The sequence below is a fragment of the Barbus barbus genome, assembly GCF_936440315.1.
Source record: "Barbus barbus genome assembly, chromosome: 20".
In the NCBI taxonomy this organism is placed as follows: domain Eukaryota; kingdom Metazoa; phylum Chordata; class Actinopteri; order Cypriniformes; family Cyprinidae; genus Barbus; species Barbus barbus.
Window position 1 is genome coordinate 3876588 of NC_136748.1, and position 16221 is coordinate 3892808.

A 16221-nucleotide genomic window follows, 5' to 3' on the forward strand; every position below is an offset into this window, starting at 1 on the left:
ACACATTGGTGTCTCACAGTGGATTCGAACCCGGGTCTCTCACACCAAAGGCATGTGTCTTATCCACTGCGCTATCACCACCCACGCTGTACACCATTAGTGTCATGCATGCATACTTCAGTATGTAGTACTGATCATATCTACTTTTGATTTATCCATCCATCAGATTGCGCGTTTTAAGTGACAACCTCGTTCACGTTATACTGTAAATCCCATGTTCACGACTGCACCGGCATTCCCTCTGCATCACGGAAATTATACAGCCTTATAACTTGTTATAAATGCGACATACCTTTATCTGCACGGAGGGATGATGTCCGCGAATATGAGCGAACATGTTGGATGTATTTCCTGCTTTTGCAGCCACTTTGCGTCCACATTTTTAGCAAATTGGATCCGTCCTCAAGGACAACCCCACGTTCGTGTTTTTTTTTTTTTTTTTTTTTTTTTAATATCCAAAGTATTCCCATACTGCAAATTTAAACTTTTTTTCGGCAGGGGATGGAGATTAGATACAGTCTCTGTCATTTCAGCAGAGTGAAGCAGCCGAAATAAATTGCATATGCGCGGGTGAGATTATTATATATAGATTTTTTTATATAGATTTTTTTTAAACCGTAGATATGCAAATGTTTATAGTATGATAACAGTGTACGTTCAAACCGCGATAGACCGTCATATCGTTACAACCCTAATATAGACACACGTCCTCTTCCAGGCAGTTTCGTAACATTTTCTGTTGATTGGAAATTCTTAATTATTGCCCTGATGGCGGAAATGGGGATTTTCACTCTCTAGCTCTTTTCTTAAAGCCACTTCACTAATTTGTGAAGCTCAATTATCTTTTGCTGCACATCAGAAATATATTCTTTGGTTTTTCTCATTGTGATGGATGATTAAGGGCATTTGGGCTTTGTTTTCCCTCCTATTTATATTTCTGTGAAACAGGAAGCCATGGCTGGATAATTTCATGTTCATAATCACCCTAGAGTGCTCAAAATTGTGAATATGAATGGGAATATACTTCAGAGATATTTTACTCATACGAATGTCTAGGGGTGCCAATAATTGTGTCCAACGTGCATTTGAGAAAAACATTTATTTCATAATGATATTTCCCCCCATTGTTAATTCTTATTATCCAATGAAAGGTTAGATTTTTGTGAGTTTTTTTAAATAAAAGATCAAAAGGATTAACAATGCAGATTAATTTTCACAGCCTTCTTTGATCATATTTACCAAGGGTGCCGAAATTTTTGGCCATGACTGTAACAGTTCAATAAACAAGAAGTTAATATTAAGTGACTTGCATTGCCTGATTTTGCTCTGTTTCGTCAGCAAAAATAGTTTCAATAAAGTCACAGCTAAACCGCTGCATGTCTCCAAGCAAACACAGCCTTGTTTAGTTTATGAATGAACGTGCATTTTTAAATAAATCTAGTGATGTAGTTGTCACCACCTACTGGCAGTTTTAGTTTAATTTAAGTACTGTTTACTATTAATAAACAGAAATAATAATTTTATTATTAAAGTAAATAATTTAATATTTCTATATTCAAAATGTGTATATATAAAACATTCATCTCAACACATTGATGAATTCAGTTGCAATCATCCCACATCTGATCTTCATTAAAGGTCTGTAAATATACCTACATGCCACTTTTGTGCTCTTCTTTGCCACCTCTATATAGTGCAAATGAATTTTGTTAATACTGATTACATTTGATCGGTAGCTTATTCTTATTCTTCTATCATTTTAATCGTTAGCGTTGTTATAAATATACATTTTTGAATTTGACATAAAAGATGACACTTTTAGTAATGTTAGAAAAAAAATCATTTAAAAGTAAATCACTTTTAAGGAGTCAAATATCACCTCGTAATATTGATCAGAAGGTGCTCCTGAATTTTTTTCACTGTGCTTCTAATTTTTAAAAAAATTAAAATTGTTAGGAGCACAAGTGCTTCTTAAAAGAAAACTAAGTATAGAGCCCTGGTTTACCAATTAATCGGCAGCACAGCAAAAATTTATTTCGATAGTTTTCGGCTGAAAGGAGCCCACTGTCTTGCAGTATAAGAGCAGCACAGTGCGGGACACTTCAGATGCGGAATTAAAACATAGACAACACAAATGTTTATATATAGTCTAAACCAGGCTTTTTCACAATATACAGTATCAGATAAAATGTGACCTGTGGTTGCGATTTAAAGCAACATGGACACAAAAATGATTGACAGAGCTGAGCAGCTTTATGCAAATACGCAGTATGATCACTATTAATGCAGGAAGTAAAGCTCAATGTGATCTGCTGCCTGATACCGTTGGGCACAGCAATTGAGAATACTACAGCAACTTGGTGATCTCTAGAATTTTAATGTCTGTGCCAGCACACTTTTAAAGGGATGGTTCACCCAAAAATGAAAAATTCTGTCATTAATTATTCACCCTCGGGTTGTTTCAAACCCGTAAGACCTTCTTTCATCTTCAGAACACAATTTAAGTTATTTTTGATGAAATCTGAGGGCTCTCTGACCCTCCTATAGACAGCAAGGGAACTACCACGGTCAAGGCACAGAAAAGTACCAAGATGATCGACAAAGTAGTCCATGTGACATCAGTGGTTCAACCGTAATGTTACGAAGCTACGAGAATACTTTTTTGCGCAAAGAAAACAAAAATAACGACTTTATTCCACATTTTTGTTTCTACTGTGTCACTTGTGGTAGTTCCCTTGCTGTCTATAGGAGGGTCAGAGAGCCCTCAGATTTCATCAAAAATATCTTCAATTGTGTTCTGAAGATGAAAGAAGGTCTTTTGGGTTTGGAACAACATGAGGGTGAGTAATTAATGATAGAATTTTTATTTTTGGGTGAACTATCCCTTTAACCAAAGCTGTGCCAGCCAAGGCATTTTGATGGTAGCTTGGTTTTTGTTTCTGTTGCTCTATACTCTGGGTCACATACGCATAGTCACACAAATCACAGCTCTATATTGAAAATATATTTTGTATCCGAATCACACAGCATTTCAGCTTTCGGTGTGGACAGACAAATAAAGTGATGCTAAAAACACAATTAGGACATGTTGTTGCTGTTATTCCATGTGCAGTGAAATCGGGGCATGGCTGCATTTCATCTGGCTTTGTCATGCATCTCAGCGCAGATGAATAAACAGATCAACTTTCTCGCCTTTATTCCGGACTCGAGCATTCTTTTGTCTCCAGTGCACACTGATCCTGGCTGCTCATGAAGCTCCTTGGATGATGAATGAGAGCACTGTTATCACCCTTGATAGTCATTAGCTTAAGGCAGTTCCTTTGGCATCCAGATGGGCACATAATGGCGGCTTCCTCTCCGAGCTGCCCACAGACCCCATCTCCTGTTCGCAGGTGCCACACACACACACACACACACACACACACACACACACACACACAAAGAGCCTCTTATGGCAGGAGGGAGCTGGTTGGCGCAAACAAGATACATTTGCATGGTGTTTCCATCTCTTCTTAAAGCAGTCCTACCCAAACATTTCTCTTAAGAGCCGAATGAAATCTGAGATCTTTATGACTAGATTCAAATCAGCCCAAAATGTTAGCTAATGAGAAAAAAAAAAAGTTGTGCGTGGAACACTAAAGGAGTAATAATAATATTGGGGACAGATGCTTTTGGAGCATCAATAAATGAATGCACCACATTCTAAAGTTCCAAAGTCATATGATATCTTTGTGTGAGACCGAGATATAAAAGTTTTTCTGACTGACATTTAAAGCAACCAATCACAGTTCATTTTGTTGAGCATCATGTTTAAGGGTGTGAAAATATAAAGTAGATGCTAGTATGGCAACGCTGCTTTCCAGCACATTTACAAGTTGTAGGCTGTGAATGAAGACCTGTGAAGCCAAACGATGTAGGTTTGCATTAACATTATGCTCAGAGTCATTGTAAGCAACATTTTGCAGAAACATAAATGCATTTCTAATTACAATTGCCATTGAAGTAACTCATACTCAACACTATACGTCGTATCTAGTAGGCTGCGTTCACACAGCACTAACACAGTTGTCAGTCCCATGTCTGTACCTGCAAATGTTTCGGCAAACCTGTGCTGTTTGAGTAAAATGTTGTAAGATTGATAGCAGAAGTTATGGTAATAATTTTTTTGGTAAGTTAACCAAAGGAATAATTGACTAATCAGAAAATAATCATTAGAGGTATTGACTAAACGAGAGGAAAAAGTAATCAAATGTTTGGCAACTGAAATTATTCGGGCGAAAATAGCAAAAAAATGTATATTCAGCCAAATAAACGAAAAGACAGAATAAATTGTACCGAACAATTTGTAAAAAAAATGTAAAATAAAATTAGAAATGTAAGGCAAAAATAATGATAATAATAATTACACCAGCTCTATTAAAACATTTATTATAACACTCACAGTGGCATCATAGTGTTCAAATTGGGATCTCTAAAATTTGTTTTAAAATGTTTTAAAAGAATTCTCTTCTGCTCAGCAAGGCTGCATTTATTTGTGCAGTAAAAAATACATAACCGATTCAAGAAGGGGTCTCAAAAATGGCCAAAAAAAATATTTTACTAACTTATTAATTTTAAGTTAAATTGTGCTTTGTTGGTATACTGTCTGCTAGAATGTTCAAACATGTTCAGTGTTAACTAAATATTTTTAAATGGTTGTTTTGTTACATTTTTGGCTATTTAATTTTATGCAGTGGTTAAAAAAAATGGCAAAATGTAATGGATTTTTTTTGTTGTTGAAAAAACGTGTTCGGTATTCGGCCTTCAGCCTTCAGCCCAGTGTTTAATTTGGGTGCATCCCTACAATTAAACAATTATTGTAAGTTGCAGCATTTGTCAGAATCAGTAATGCTTGACACATTTTAGCAAGTCTTATTTTAATCTACAGAAACACATCTTACAGAGTGCACAGAGAATAACCTATATCTCTTGATTAGAGAAGAGTGTTTGTTGTAGAGCATCTGTGAGAAACTTGTTGGATTCCCTGACCTGCTTTTCCTGGACGCTGTGGTCTCAGGCCCTTCTGTCAGTCACTCCACAGCATCATCAGACCTCTGATCCCTGAATCACTGATCTCATGTCCTGTGCCTCCTTCCTGAAGCCCATCTGACTGCTCTGACCCCGGGTCAGTGCTGTCCCTCAGCTTGGCTTTTTTGCTGACTGCTGAGTCTCTAGTGAATAAGGGGCACTTTGCTAATGGACATGTTCTTCTACTTTTATCCGGCGTGGAGCCTCATGAAAGCACCTCTGACTGCCCTGCAAAATACGGCTGTGTGGCTAAATGTTAAATATGGTGATGTTCATAAACAGTTAGGTTATGAAAGAGTGTGGCAGTCACACACTATAACTTATTTGGCTTAGATCAATTGTGCACCAATAATGTGTTCACATCAAGACAAGATATGTAACTTAGAAAATTGAGTGAATTTAGTCCGACTTGGACTGAAAAACAAGCAAACCAAGCTGCACAGAACTGTACTTGAGATGATCTGGTTGTCAGTCCCCAGCACTGCATGTAGCCTGAAAAATGTTGAGTGGTGATATGAATGCCCACAAAAGTCTGAAGTATCGGTGCAGTATCATGAGAGAAATAATCTATCAAATATGATTGAATCAGCACAGCCCTGATACGATGAGAGCGTGTTAATATGATAACTCCTGTACCAAATGTTATTAGAGTACGAATAGGGTTTTGCTAGTGAGCAATCCATTTGTACTCGTGCCCGTTTTCCCATGACCAGATCCGATTGGCCATCAGTGATGTCAATTTAGGCTCATTAGTATGCAAATGGACCAAAAAGGTCATAAATAAGAGAACAAGGAGCTGTAATCTCTCTCTCTCTCTCTCTCTCTGTCTGTCATCACTCTCTTCCTCTCTGCTTGTCAATCTAAATGACCTTAAGTAAACCTGTGATTCTCAAAAAAAACAAAAAACAGATGGGAGTTTTTTTTTGCAGGTTCTCAGTTTTTTGGTGCTCTCCTCTGTTGTGTTGGATTTTTATATAATTTGGGTTTGTGGTATTTAAGCGTTGTGCTGTATTTTGATGGCTTAAGGATTACACCCTTGAGTGCTTTGTTGCTTTTATGAAAATTTGTCACTGCATTATTAAAATATATTAAGGACGTGCATTTTAATAACATTAGCACAGTTGTGGTGGTTGTGATGTCACCCATATTGGTTATGCACAGTTAATTGAATGTGATCTTTTTACTGTTTGGATAAATTGTCTGTGTGATCTGCTGATCTGGAGATTATGTTGGATTGTGTAAATCATGACTATAAGGGAATAAATTCATGGATCAACAATCAAAAGCCAATATCACTTATGGATGCCAGGGTCATTAAGCAGCAATATTTGCCCCCTGGAATTTATTGATTTATTTATTTTTTAAATTGCCCTGTTAAATCTGTGTTGGCTCTTAAATCAAATTGGTTTGATTCAATGAGTGTGTTCACAGTGTGTGGGTGTGTGTGTGTGTGTGTGTGTGTGTGTGTGTGTGTGTGTGTGCATGTGTGTGTGTGTGTGTGTGTGTGTGTGTGCACTTGGATGGGTTAAACGCAGAGTGTGGAGCACCATACTTGGTCACACGTCATGTCCTTTCCTTTCTTTCCTTAATGTTGTAATAGTGATTATTAATACTGTGATTAATAGAATTCACGCACACACACACACACACACACACACACACACACTATACAGTATGTAGATAGCTTTTTATGTATTAGAAAATTAAGACTTCACTGGATGAAAAAGCACATTTTCAAATTGGGGATGAATTATACAGAAATTGAGCAAGTGCAGAGCTCAGTGATTACAAAGCCCTTGATTAGCAAATATGTATGTGGGTTATAATGTTCAACACTGTGAAAAAAATAATAAAAAGCATACAAATGCATACAAAGACATCTTTGATGCAATGAGATTGGACCTAAATGTAATGTAAAATGAACAATTATTATTAATTTTCACATTTAATTTTTACCATTTATCTTAAATTTGGTTAATTTGTTCATTTTGGTGGCATTTTCCCTAAGCATTCATTATTAACTAACCTAATATAATTAACTTATGTATTTATTTGTTTGTTTGTTTTTTTTATTTAATTTAATTTAAAATGTAATTGAAAGAACCCAGAATTAAGTCTTGGCATTGGTAGTTATGTCTCAGGAGTTGGGATATATTTGGTTGCATTTTGTTTAGTGATTTGATATAAAAGTAACAGATACAATAAAAGCAGGAACTTAACACAAATGCTTGAATGTGTGACAGTGGTTGGCAAAATGTGACATTACATTTACATTTATGCATTTAGCAGACGCGACTTACATTGCATTCAAGTTACAGTTTTTACATTTTATCAGCTCTTGTTTTTCCTGGGAATCGAACCCATGATCTTGGCGTTGCTAGCGCCATGCTCTACTATTTGAGCTACAGGAAAGCTCAAATAGTATATTACAGTCTTGAGCTACATTACGGCCTTAGTATATTGTCAATATACTGTTTTCAGTTGGTGATTAAGAAATACTGCACGTCCTGTTCCTCTATTCCCGTCTCTCTCTCTCTGACAGTCTCTGTTTTGGAGTGGAGCAAATATTGAAACCTTTGTTGAATTGGAGTGATTTGTATTGAGTTGCTTCCCTCTTCTGGAGTGTCTAGGTATTGCAACAATGTTTTCAAAAAGTTTGGTTCTTTTTAAACAAGATGTTGCTTTATCATTGGTTGATCTTCAGTGTGCTATTTATTCATACTGTAGGTTTTTATTGGAACATTATCCAAAATATTCAATCATTAAGTCATTCAGATCATTCAGTTGCCCGCACCGTCATAACTGGGCAAATGTCAATTGCTTGAACTTTTTTTAGTCCTGTTATGCTTATTGAACTCATAGATTGACTTCTAGATCTATAGTTTTTGCCATGTAAGACTGACCAGTGCTGATTTCATTTCACATTATAAACAGACACTTTCTAAGAAAGAAAAAATGAGACTTCACCGTATCATTCTGAAATAACTAATACTGGAACATGTATTTTTTTATACGTGTTTTACATGCCAGTGTTTTTTTTTTTTTTTTTTTGGTAACACAATTTAACAATAAAACTCTTGTTTTAAAGTATATTGTTACGTACTAATTTTCACACAAACATCCTGTCAGCAACTGAGTCCGATATTAATTCAGTAAACATTTAGATTCAGCAAGTTGGTAGACTGATTTCTGAATGGAATTTGTTTTACTAAAATGTAGTACATATATTTCAGTAATGATAGTCATCCTGTCTGGATTTAATTTTATTTAATTTTATTTAAAATTTGCATAAATTAATGAAATACAATAAATACTTACATGATACATAAAAAAAATACATACACCTTAAAATGTGCTGCATAAATTACAGTAATTATAGTCCTCCTGTCAGGACACATTTTTCCTCATTTTGGGTGGTTTTCATTACGCAAAATATATTTTGTTTTATTTTGTAACACAAAAGTTAAATGCACTCATACATCACATTATGTAATTTGTAAGAATGTTATATTTAGTAGTTCATCTGGTAGCAAAACGTCTCCATAAATATCTCACTGATGAAGTGTTTGTTGCACACAAACATGTCAGTGTGTCATTGTTTGAAAGTCTATTGCTCTGTCAGAATCCAGGCCATGCAAACGGACACCTGTGACCTGCACCGTGTGACATTGACTCGATGTTGATTTCAAACCCAGAAGACAAACGCCTAAACTAACCATTTTTCTCTTTTAAATAATATCAGTTATATAAAGAAGATTAAGAATATCAGATGCTATCTTCATTATCTCTAACATATATATTTTTTGTTGAGTCTTGAGGGTTTTCTTTACAGCAGTGCGTTTGCTGTGCCTTGAGGTCTAAATTCTTCTCGTAAAATTATGAGATTGAACATCATGTACAAACCATGTGCTTACAGACTGTGATCTCTGACCTTCCTGGATGTTTTTCAGAGTGCTTGCTGGTCCTTGTATCATATGACTGACTTTTCCACGCCATTAAGTTTCATGTTTTATGTTGATGGACTTTGACTTGCTTGAATTTATAACCCATCTTTGATTTCTGTGCACTTGGGTTATATAAAACTAAACCTTATCAAAACTCAGCAAGTCTGTCTAGCAAACTAGTTGGTCGTAAACAGGTCACTGAAAAATGAAAATGTTCTGATACAAAACATGTGTGACTTACTTTCTTCTCTAGAACAAAAAATATATGGATTTTTATGGATTTGTTTTTCAAATGCTGTAAACTACATAAAATCCACTTACTTGATATGTGACTATTAGAGGTAAAAATGAACAGCAGAGCCCAAACTATGAAAGTCAGTTATTATTTATTTACATATATTCGTATATATTAATCAACATTCAAACAAAAACATTTATTGGTAAATTTGAATTGCCCATTTAATGGTGCTTTGACTCAGCAACACATTTTTGCTTTTATTAAATTGATGAAAAGGGAAAGTCTAATGACAGAATTATTATGTTTCTTTTTTAATTCATTATGGAAATATGCTAATTTACACTGTGTGTGTCTTAAAGACTTGTTTACATAACAGATTTGTAAGTAATTAAGACATCTAAGAGTATAATCACTGAAGCTGCCACTCACTTTGGTTTCAGCCTGAGCTCTGCGCTCACAAAAACTCCCATCATAATCAGAAGCTTCCTTCACTGAATAATGAGTCTCTTATTTACAATGTTGATAATAATGAGAGCATCCTCCAGTGTACAGAAACCCCTCTGATTGGCCATTGTGTTCATGCACTTAAAAGGACATGCCTGTGATTGGTTACAGCAATCAGCAAAAAACACAGTGGAAATCAAAACCATTGACGCTTCTCAGAGAACAAACAAATATGCACAGGAGCGTTTGAAAGCAGCCTCATATCAGCAGATACCTGTGTTGAGCGCTGCAGTGATGATATATTTTGGTTGGCCAACCTGGAAGTTTAAGCTTAAACACTTTATTTCAGACATTTAACCAAAAACAAAAAAGATTTTGAGGCAATGGATCTGATAGTCCTATAAGTACAACATTTGTTTTGGGCTTTGGCCTACAAAAATACAGTGTTGGCCAAAATGATTAGAACACTAGTATTTTCACCAGCTAGTATTTCTATATTTTGCTGTAGTGTGTCAGTAGGAAATATAAGTTACATTTCCAAACATTAATTTTGCCATTAATTGTAATAATCCAGTGAGATGTTTGTGCTCCACACAGAGATCTGATCTGATCATCATCCAGTCTGTCTGGAATGGCATGAAGAAACAGAACAAACTGAGACTAAATCCAGAAGAACTGTGGCAACTCCAAGACGCTACCTGCAAAGCTCCCTGAAAAACTCTGCAGCACATTTACACCGAGTGCACAAAAGCTGCTTTAAACGCGAAGGATGCTCACACCAAGTGTTGATTCAATTTAGTTAATTGATAAAGAAATTCCATTTCTGACATTATTTTTGACAGCATCATCACTTTACAGCATTTTTACACAAGTGCCTAAAACTTTAAACAGTACTGTAGCTTTGCAGGTAGGTCTCTTGAAGCATCTTGGAGACGTTGCCACAGCTCTTCTGGATTTAGATGATGAGATCAGATCTCTGTGTGGAGCACTGGCTGTTGTCAGACTCCTTGTGCAAACAAAAATCTCACCGAATTGTTACAATTAATGGCAAAATGAATGTTTATAAATGTAAACTGATATGTCCTACTGACACACTACAGCAAAAGATAGAAATAACTGACTTAGCTGCTGAAAATACTAGTGTTCCAATCATTTTGGCCACCACTGTACGTCATCCCCAACAGCACTCCATTGAGTCTGTTCTTGGTGCTACAGGTACTGCAGACAGAATGGTTGTTACATTTTGGTGTACTTCTCAGGTGTTTCAGTGAGTTTCTTCTCAAATGCGTGGGAGCTGTAAATCCCAGGGGGTTCAGGACCATCACTCCATGGCTGGTGTATTCTCAGTCATGCTCACCATGTGGTAAGCACGCTGAGTGTGGATAACGACGATGCAGAAAAGCCTGCGGTAATGCTTCATCCTTATGCTTGGAGAGCTGCGGCAGATTAGCACAGACTCTGGCAACCGGCAGGAGCTCACAAACTCCACGCCACCCATCTCAAATCCGCCATCCCAGCGCGGCAGGGGAGCGCTTTCCATTACCGCTGCAAGAAGCATTACCAAAACCTCAGCCGCCTTCTGCGATCCCCGAGCATGCAGGCTTAAACAGATCCCGCCACTGGATATCAGCTCCAGTTATTTGTCAGTTTCCTCACGACAATGACAGGCTGTAATCCAGAGCTGTCCTTCCACACGCTGAAGATCAATACGGAGGTGCTTGAATGCTCTCATACTCATGTGTCATCACGTTCCACATCAACACAGGAAGTAAATGAGAATGACACGATGAGTGATGGCTGTCGCGGTACACGTGAGATTATGGTGACATTATGGTGTCCTCTTCTTGTAGAGTGTCACGGGTGCCACTCTTTGAGTTGTGGACGTGTGTTTGCGGTGACAGACTTGATCCCATGTTACTGTTCTTTGGTTGAGTGTCTTATAATGGAATTACTCAATGCACTAGCCACTGATGACATTACCGTTGTCCATTAGAGTGAATCTTAACCCACTTGTCTCTGTATGTATCACTCAACAGGGACACGTCTAACTGTCTGTGAATAGACACTAATGATATGGTGTCAAAAAGGTTATGTAGTATTGAATTCACAGTTGGCTCAACAGCTGGAGCGTGTTGATCTTTCTCTGCTGACTATTTCAAATAAATAGCATGTAGGCGGAACCTTTGTCTTCCCAAACTCCCCAAAAATTTGGGTGTTGCAGTATTGCCAAAAAACAGTATTTTCTGTGTTTTTGTTGGTAATAATAATTAGAATCTATTTTGCAGAGTGTGTTTTTGTGCTGGTATCTAGGCTGGTTTTTGGCCTGTCGTGAACAGATAATTTTCACATTCTTTATATTCGGTGCGTTTTTTTTTGTTCACAGCAATGGCATGAATTAACTTTTTCTTTTAGTGGTGAAATTTGCTGCCTTAAATTGATTTCTTTATTAAATTTTTGCATCATCTTTTATGCCAAATTCTTGCATTAAAACAATAACACCTACTGCAGGGCTCTGAACCGGTTCAAGTAGAACCAGGAACGGAAACATTAAAATATGGATTCTTTTTTTTTCGTTTTCAAGCCCTGATCTACTGTATATATGAGAAACTGTAGGCGGTTTTCAATTAGTATCAACAAAAACCGTTGCACTTCAGAAGTGCTACAGATGCTGCACATACTGTAAACCAGCATTTAGATACATTTACACTACAACTGCATAAATACTATGAGATTAATGTTTTAAAGATTATACATAATAATAATACATTAAATATTAAACTAAACCCAGCAGTAGGTGGTGGCAGGTCTTAATCATTGAGTCACTGAGCAATTAATTCATCCAGTTTGTTCAAAAACTCATTCATTCATTAATTCAGGAGTCGCTGGAGTATATTTGTAGCAATAGCCAAACAAGCATTGTATGGGTCGAAATTATCGATTTTTCTTTTATGCCAAAAATCATTAGGATATTAAGTAAAGATCATGTTCCATGAAGATATTTTGTAAATTTCTTACCATAAATATATCAAAACTTCATTTTTGATTAGTAATATGCATTACTAAGAACTTCATTTGAACAACTTTAAAGGCGATTTTCTCAATATTTGGATTTTTTTGCACCCTCAGATTCCAGATTTTCAAATAGTTGTATCTATTGTCCAATCCTAACAAACCATACAGCAATGGAAAGATATTTTATTCAGCTTTCAGATAATGTATAAATCTCATTGACACTTAAGACTGGTTTTGTGGTCCAGGGTCATATATAGACTCATATATAGAATTGTGTCATTCTAACTTCATTCAATTAGGCCATATAAAGAAGTGAAAGTGTACAATCTCAAGATTTGTCTTAGTTTTTTTTGCAGAGTGATATACTTGATAATGTCAGCTTCTACATTGAACAATTGCGATATCATTAGACGATACGTATCACACACCTCTAGTGGGTTGCTTCTCTGTGATCAGAGTTTGCGTTGTGTCCTGTTGAACAATACAACCGTAGACCTACATTGAAGGAGAAACCTGAGACAGAAACTTGGCATGGGCTTTTTTTTTTTTTTTTTTGCACCACTTTACTATTATTGGTTGTATACTATATATATGAAGTGAAAAATGACTGACATTGAGCTCTTGAATTTTATACTATTAGTTTAATGTGATCACGGAGTGTCCTTATTTTTCCTTTCAGAAAATTCTGCAACTTCTACCTGAGAAAATCAACAGTCGATGGCAGTTCCACAGTATAGGTAAGTGCTGTTTAGACCTCATTTTACACTCACATGGTTCATGCCACACAGTTTAGCTGTTGAAATTGAAATATTGCTTACAGTATCACTATTTCTTTGTGCATTATTATTTATGAGTCAGTCTGTATGAGTTCTGCTGTTAAAGCAGGTTCCGGAGAGAGTCGGTGTAACCTGCTTTAATACTTTCTCAGAGAAAATAATTAGCTACAGAGAGAGTGAGAGCAGGAGGTTAATAAATGAGAAATGCAAATGAGAGGCTTCATTTGAAATGCAAATTGCTAAATGAAATTATGTGTCTCATGGTTTCAGTCTTCCTTACAGGAAGACCCTCAAAGGAGGCAATAACCTCAATTAGAGTCCTGCGCATAGAGATGGGCAGACAGACAGGCAGACAGACAGACAGATCCCTATGGGGAAATTCAAGCAAAAACCGATGCAACCGTTTTTAAGGTTATTGTTATTGATTTTCGACTATATGTCTTTGCTGGGCAAAATTATTTCCTTACACTCGCGTTCCTCTCTCTGTCAGCTAAAGTATCAAAACATAGCTTGGCTTTTTAATAGATTCAGTCCAGTTCCAGTCCGTGTTGAAGTAGTTCCTCAGTTGATTATAAGGCGAGTCGTGGTACAGCACTTGTGATCCTCCAGTGTACTGTAGATACTGTGTGACTGTGTGAGTGCTGCTTAGGATTGCCAAGCAATGCCACAACTGGCACATCAGTATACAATTCAACAGATGGGCCTTTTTTATTTTGGATTCTTTTTGCATTTCCTGGTTGAAGTAAACTGCAAAAGGCTAAATGCCCACTTTTTCAGCAGCATTGATTCTGGGACTATTATTCCCATTCTTTTTTCCCATTTGGATTTTTAAAAAGTCACAGTTAAAGAGTTATAAGCAGTGAACCAAACCAACTGGCGACGAGGTGAATCACAACATAACAAACAAACTTCAATTTGAAGCAAGATTTTAAAAATCAAATAAAAAAACCCCAAAGGTACAAGACTGAGCAGCTTTAGTGAGGGGAAGACACTATAATCACGTGGAGTGTTGCAAACAACATAGTTTAAAATGAAGCATGAATACAAAAATTATTGATGTTAAGTGTGTCTAAAGAGACAATCATTTATTGCAAAATATGCATTTTTATATAAATATTAGTTTGAGAATTTAGGAAGACTGACTGTATTATGTATTTTGTGATTATTAAAAAAAGCAAATATTAACAACCTTGCAACTCACAGTAGGTCTGTCTTTAAAGCTTAATAGGTTATCATTAAAAAAACACATTTCCTATGGCTTTTTACATAAGGAAACAGACTCTTGCACTCTATACAGGTACATTGGGCACCATAGCAAATATTAGTAGACACTGGTGTGGCTTTTTTAAAGTAAAGTTATTGAGTTTTACGTTATTGAGTAGTGTAATATATAAAACATTTTTGAGTTGAATTTCCAGCAAAAAAAAACTATGCAGTGAAAACGAGCTATACTGGTAACATGACATAAAATGACTCATACTGTGATGCAAGTCCTCTATCTCTCTATTTTAAACACTTTTCTTTTCTAGGTTCTATACTCAAAAAACTTTTGCACACTGGAAACTCTTTCAAGGTGAGTCGATTAATGAATCAGAAGAGCTTAAAATGATGATATACACGTCTGTTGTGGATCAGTGTGAATGCAGGAGGTGGTGTTGTGTTTGTGTGTGCAGATCCGCTGTGAGGGCATGCGTCTGTTCCTGCTCTGGCTGCAGGCTCTGCAGAGTAACTGTGCCGAAGAGCAGCTTCTCATCTTCGCCTGTCTGATCCCAGGATTCCCTGCTGTACCCTCATCCAGAGGACCCTGCACACTGGACACCATCATATACAACCCCTTTTCCAACCCGCCTGACGGTAACAAACACACACACATTGACATAACCAACTATTCTGGGACCCATTGCATGTGAAGTGTCTTTGGGCCAGTTTTACTAACAGCTTGTGCCAGCGCAAACTGTCTTTTGGCATTAAAGTTGTACTGTCAGGTTTTATTAAAGACGCACAGTGATCAATTAGCGCTGAAAAGGCATGGACACAGTTATGTTTGTGCCTGACATTATTGAAAATGCATTTGTAGGATTTTCACTTTCAGACGCAAAATTTATGGGAGGAGAGTATTTGTGCATTAACATTTGCGCCATTATTTACCACCCATAAAAAGCATGTCTTAAACTATTTTGCACTTGAAATGGCTGCAATTATTGTTGCTAGGAGGAGGTACCACAGAGAACAGAGAGCACGTGGTAGAATGGAGAGGATTTTTCCACATGTATTCATTTATATTGAATGTCAGAAGAACACATTATTTGAGCATATCGTTTGCCAATCCGTGTTATTTTTAATTTGTTCAGGAAATAAAAGACGAATTGGTCACGCAATACCAGGTCTATCAAAACTTCTAGAAAAACCGTAATTTTTTGGCCTCCAGTTCTTTTCAACGTACTGTGGCTTCTTTATTTCTTTATCCTTTAATTGCGACTGTGCTAATTTGCGTATATTGCATTGGTCGATATGTAAATTAGATGTTACGTCTGTGTTCTTTCATGTGCGAAGTTCTTAGTAAATCACCCGCAGGAATTTCTCTTCTTATCGGCACTGTTTTGGAATTATGCTCTCTCGCTAATTTGCCCTGTTTAGTAAAACTGCCCCTTTAGCTGCTATGTACTAACATTTAATTCAATTATTTGATACAGTGCACTTACTGTATACATACATATTGTACATTGTATATTTTTTAAAT

At 36.5% G+C, this 16221-nt stretch overlaps 1 protein-coding gene across 5 annotated transcripts in view; it reads left to right on the top strand.

Annotated features, from left to right (window-relative positions):
- Positions 1–16221, top strand: part of LOC306886696 (ral GTPase-activating protein subunit alpha-2-like) — a 175581-nt gene that overhangs the window by 45402 nt on the left and 113958 nt on the right. For all 5 annotated transcript variants that reach the window (XM_079444010.1, XM_079444012.1, XM_079444009.1 and 2 more), the window contains exons 4-6: positions 13385–13442; positions 15011–15054; positions 15155–15335. In XM_079444010.1, the coding sequence (XP_079300136.1) occupies positions 13385–13442; positions 15011–15054; positions 15155–15335 (283 nt within the window). The remainder of the gene's footprint in view (positions 1–13384; positions 13443–15010; positions 15055–15154; positions 15336–16221) is intronic.